This window comes from Populus euphratica, unplaced genomic scaffold (genome assembly GCF_000495115.2).
Source record: "Populus euphratica unplaced genomic scaffold, PopEup_1.0 scaffold7.1, whole genome shotgun sequence".
In the NCBI taxonomy this organism is placed as follows: Eukaryota; Viridiplantae; Streptophyta; class Magnoliopsida; order Malpighiales; family Salicaceae; genus Populus; species Populus euphratica.
Window position 1 is genome coordinate 909,877 of NW_011499871.1, and position 5,790 is coordinate 915,666.

At 29.4% G+C, this 5,790-nt stretch overlaps 1 protein-coding gene across 1 annotated transcript; it reads left to right on the plus strand.

The window, feature by feature from the left end:
• Positions 1–1,759: 1,759 nt before the first annotated feature.
• Positions 1,760–2,916, plus strand: LOC105127411 (myb-related protein P-like). Its single transcript, XM_011028684.1, has 2 exons — positions 1,760–2,067; positions 2,219–2,916. Exons 1-2 carry the CDS (start codon positions 1,935–1,937, stop codon positions 2,914–2,916), a joined length of 831 nt encoding a protein of 276 aa, XP_011026986.1. The 5' UTR covers positions 1,760–1,934.
• Positions 2,917–5,790: the final 2,874 nt, after the last annotated feature.

Sequence of the window (5,790 nt, forward strand, 5' to 3'; positions counted from 1 at the left end):
CAACGTGTCTAGAAGCTGCTGTCAAAATCTCAGCCCGATCCAACGGTGAACGAGCTGGAAATCGAAGAAAGAATGAAGGCTGCTCTGCTGCCTTTTCTTCTCTTTTTCTCTCTTGATTTTCTTCTCCTCTCTTCTTTTTTCAAATCTATAGCTATAGTACCCGAACTATATTAATATTTACACCAAGAGACAGCCATCACATGACATTTAATGTGATGGTCCCACCATCACATGGTGTGGGACCATACACAACATAGTTGAAACTTAAAACTTTGGAAGACTCTCAAACCAAACCTTAAATACACTCAATCCTTGTAACACGTATTAGCACACAAGATTACACAACACCTCACAAGAACTTACCATTTAACCCAATGGAAAAAAAGATCTAAACACATATTTACAAGGTATACATGACATGTCTTAGTTCTAATGGGTAAAGATTAATTAGTCCTAATCCTTCAAGGCTTTCAGTGCTAGTCAGAACCAATCCTAAATCCATAAGGTGTCTATCATCAAGTACTTGTTCAATTAGGATTAAAATTCATGCCACATAACAATATTAAAAGATTTTTAAAATTTATTTCTCATGATCTTGCTTGAGATAATTTTAGAATTTTATCTATCTTGAGCTGACTTGAGGTTCAAACTTGACGATGAAGGTCACCCTCCTCAAGTTGTTGATGTTGTATAATTAGGTTGCATGTGATTAGCAATAAATAGATTCTATACCTGTACCATGTGACTACGGGTCGAATTAAAAAAAATTTAAATAATAAAGAAATATATATCTAGGTATTCTTTATGTGTTTTCAAAAAGAAAAAAAATTAAACTATGTAAACATTAAATTAATGTGACTCAATTAATTTGACAAGTACTTTAAGAGCAAAAAACAAATTGACTAAAAATATTCAAGATAACATCTTTTTTTTTAATATTGAGATAGAAATATATTGGATCAACTCGAATCAATCCAAATTAACATTTCAAAATCACAATTCAAATTATGACACTGTGATAACATTATGTAAAGCAAATAAAAAAAATACATAGAAGCTCAATACACAATCAACCTAATATTGAAGAATAAAATTAAAAAAAGTAATTAAAAAAAATAAAAACCCGATTTAACTTAAGTTAACATGCTAAATCTAAATTATAAAACTGAAATCACTTCATAAAAAGAAAATCAAAATAAATTATGAAATTCAAATCCCAATCAATTCAATGTTAAAAGACAAAATTAAAAAAATCAATTAAAAAAAAACTTGAGTCAACCCAAGTCAACCCACCAAACCCTTGACTAATTTTCAATCAATTATTAAAGAATTATTAAAGGATAAAATTAAAATATATATATAAAAAAAAAACAAAAAAACTTAATCAATTAAAATAATTTTAAAAAATAAAAAATAAAATAAACTATTATTCCTATTTAAAGGTGGCACCTCTATACTTCAGCGAATTTATCAGTTGAGTGTGCGTGCTGAAGAATTTTTTGCCTTCTTTATTTCTTAGCTTGTTGGGAGTTTGAAAATTATCCTTGTACGTACACGCCTAAAACGTTTTGACATTATCTACCAATGGCGGTGGAGCCAGAGAAATAATGGACTCTGAAGGGCAGATAAAGGTATGAGAAAGTTTGTTCAGCTTATCTCCACTTACCACCTCACATTCTAGAAGGCGAAAATAGACATCTACCTCAACAGGAGACACAAATATATTCAGGAGCTAATGAGTAAAATATAAATATTTATAGTATAAATACAAGAGCCTCTATAACATTTCATCCCATGTTTTGGTACTTCTTGAAGTCAATAATTAAAAAAATCTAGAAATGTTCATACGCTTCCTGCTTGCCAGCATGTATCTCTCCTTTTGCTGAGTTCGTAGTAAGTACTAGACAGAAGAAATTGCAACCAAGTGAATTAAAATGGGAAGAGCTCCATGTTGCTCTAAAGTTGGACTGTATAGAGGTCCATGGACTTCTAAAGAAGACACATTGCTCATTAACTATATCCAGGCACATGGTGAAGGTCATTGGAGGTCTTTGCCTAAGAAAGCTGGTAAGTGATGTGATTCTCTCTTTCCAACAGTTCACACGGTTTTTATTGGAGATCTTAATTTGCCTAAGAAAGCTGGCAAGTGATGTAATTTTCTCTTGCCAACAGTTCATACGGTTTTTAATTTAGTGTTTCTGTTTTCGTATGAATGAAGGGTTGCTTAGATGTGGGAAGAGTTGCAGGCTAAGATGGATGAACTACCTTCGGCCTGATATCAAGAGAGGGAACATCACTCCTGATGAGGATGACCTTATCATCCGTCTGCATTCTCTTCTTGGCAACCGTTGGTCTCTCATTGCGGGAAGGTTGCCAGGCCGAACTGACAATGAGATCAAGAACTACTGGAACTCTCACCTTAGCAAAAGACTCAAGAACAACACGGCAGGAAATAAGTCCAAATGCACGGGAGAATCGGCTGGAAAGAGAGGTGACACTAAGGCCAACAACAAAAGGAAGCGAAAGGAGGACAACGAAGGCATTGGCAGTCGAAATGGAGAGGCTACTACAAAGACCAAGATTTATCTCCCACGGGCAACAAGGGTTTGTACATCCTCGGTTGCAAAATATATCAATAATATTCAAAGCATGATTGCGTCATCATCTAGTAACGCAGAAGATGGCGATCATACCAATTGGGGCATGTCTGGTCTTGAAGTTGCCAACAATGGTGGACAGGCTTGGGCTTCCAATAATGAAGAATTTGATGGTCTAGTTTGTGACCATGATCCCTCGTGTCCAATTTCTTTACAGAACGATACCACGCTAGACGAAATCTTTGAGGAATACCAGCGAATCCTCAAGGCAGATGATCATGGTCAATTGGATTCGTTTGTGGATTCTCTTTTGGCTTAATTCTTAATAATAAAAGCGTGTGCGCCATTGCTCGCTCCTACCTCCCCTCCTTTGCCACCGACTCCTTTTCTTTCCTTCCGTATTTTGGCCGCAACCCACGAGAAGAATGACGTCGGGTCAGCAACAATATATATGACGGCCTTAATTTGTATCTCTTATGGGCAATAATAAATAATATTGCAGTGATAAAACATAAGAATTCATTACACGTGCACGCGTGTGATGTCTTCACTACAAAGATTTTCATGGTTTGTTTATCATTTTTCAATCTGGCTAGCTAGCTTGAGCTAAACAAGAGACTTCCTGGGTTCAGCTACTGAGTTTTGTTTCATCCACAAACTTGCATCGCAAGGTTATCCTTCTTGATCTTGTTCTAGATTTCTTGGTGGTGTCTTCCATATGCATCGCTTTCTTTTGGAGTTGAAAATTGAAAAAATTAATTAAAGATTGTCATAATGTCAGTTAACTAAACCGTTAAGCAAATGAAAAGGGGATTTGCTTACTGATTCTCACTAACTAGAAATCTTAATTTGTTCTCTTATGAAACGTCAGTTGGATTTTAGATTCGACTGCGGCAAACAATTGTCAATTAGTGGGGCCAATTGCCTTGAAGCAAAGCAAGTCAAGTCCATTATAATTTCAAAATATATTCCCTTTTGTTGGCTGAAAGTACTGATTTCTTTTAAAATAGCTTTTATTAAGAGGGCGTTCGGCTCTGCAGGAGCTGTTGTTTTTTTTTTCAAACTCAGTAATATAGCGGGTTATAAGTAGTAGTTATGTTTTGGTCCATGGGACCATAAAAATTAAGATTTAACTGTAGGTTAAGTTGAAGTAATTTTTCATGTTTTTTTTTTTGCTGTGTTTTTGTACAGAATTAAGTGAACAATATAGAGTAAAATTTCATTATTCATGTTAATAGTAAAATTATTTTTTATTTTTCTTGCTAATCCAAAACTAAATACATTAAATCGGGTTTGATTCATTTAAAAAAATTAATTTTTATTTTTTTAATTTTATTTTATTAAAAAAATTAGAAGGAGATCGCTTGATAATATAGCATTTACAGAATTTGATCGTAATACCAATTTTATTTTTGTTGGGTCTGACCTGGTTAAAAAAATTTAATTTTAATTTTAATTTTTAATTGTGTTTCATTCAAAAAATTAGAAGAAAATCGCTTGATGATGTAGCATTTACAGAATTTGATTGCAATTCCAATTTTATTCTTCTCGAATCCGTCCTGGTTAAAAAAAATTAATTTTTATTTTTATTTTTAATTATGTTTTATTAAAAAAATTAAAACAAGATCGTTTAATGATATAGCATTTATAAAATTTAATCGCAACCTCAATTTTGTTCTTGATGATATCTTACTTAATGTTATTGCGCGCTTAAGAAACCATGAAAAATATAGTCCTTGTTGGATAGATTTCGTACGTTATGAAATTGAACATAGTTTAATAGAACAATAAAAAATATTTGATATCAATATTATTTATTTTATGATGTAATAATAGTAGTTAAATATACAATATTTAAATTAAAAATCATTAATATTAATAAATATATATATATATATATATATATTAATTATTATATAACCTCAATTTGGAAAAAATTCTTTTAACCAAACACATTAAACCAGAATTAAGTGAACAATACAGAGTAAAATTTTAATATTCATGTGAATAGTAAAATTATTTTTTATTTTTCTTGCTAATTCAAAACTAAATACATTAAATTGGGTTTGATTCATTTTAAAAAATTAATTTTTATTTTTTAATTTTATTTTATTGAAAAAATTAGAAAGAGATCGCTTAATGATATAGTATTTACAGAATTTGATCGCAATACCAATTTTATTCTTGTTAAGTCTGACCTCGTTAAAAAAAAATATTTTTTATTTTTATTTTTATTTTTAATTGTGTTTCATTCAAAAAATTAGAAGAAGATTGGTTAATGATGTAGCATTTACAGAATTTGATTGCAATTCCAATTTTATTCTTCTCGAATCCGTCCTGGTTAAAAAAAATTAATTTTTATTTTTATTTTTAATTATGTTTTATTAAAAAAATTAAAACAAGATCGTTTAATGATATAGCATTTATAAAATTTAATTGCAACTTCAATTTTGTTCTTGATGATACTTACTTAATATTATTGTGCGCTTAAGAAACCATGAAAAATATATTCTTTGTTGGATAGATTTCTTACGTTATGAAATTAAACATAGTTTAATAGAATAATCAAAAATATTTGATATCAATATTATTTAGTTTATGATGTAATAACAGTAGTTAAATATACAATATTTAAATTAAAAATCATTAATATATATATATATATTTTAATTAGTTTATAATCTCAATTTGAAAAGTATTATTTTAACCAAACACATTAAACTATTTTTTGTTTAACTTTAATTTTAACTATAGTTTTAACTAAACATATATTTTTTCAAATCAACTTTAATTAAAAGTATTTTTGATAAAATAGTTTTTTTTCAAACCACAATCACAATAACTATAACAATATCAAATACACTCCTCTTGCTATTTGTATGAATCCATTTCAATTTGCAATTCTTGCATGCAAACATTGTTTTTTTTAAAAAAATTTGAGGTTAAAAAAAATAAAAACTATTCCAATAAATAATTTAAATAATATGAATAAAAAAAATACAATAATAATAAATAAAATAACAAAACAATATCATAAAAAATAAAAATCAAACTTGATCTCACCTAGATTGTTACAGTTTAATATTGAAGAGTAAAATTATATATAAAAAAAAGCTTTATTAAATCAGGTGAACTCACAAACCTCTACAACCCTGGATATAAGTTAGGATAATCATATAGAAAGAAAAGAAAA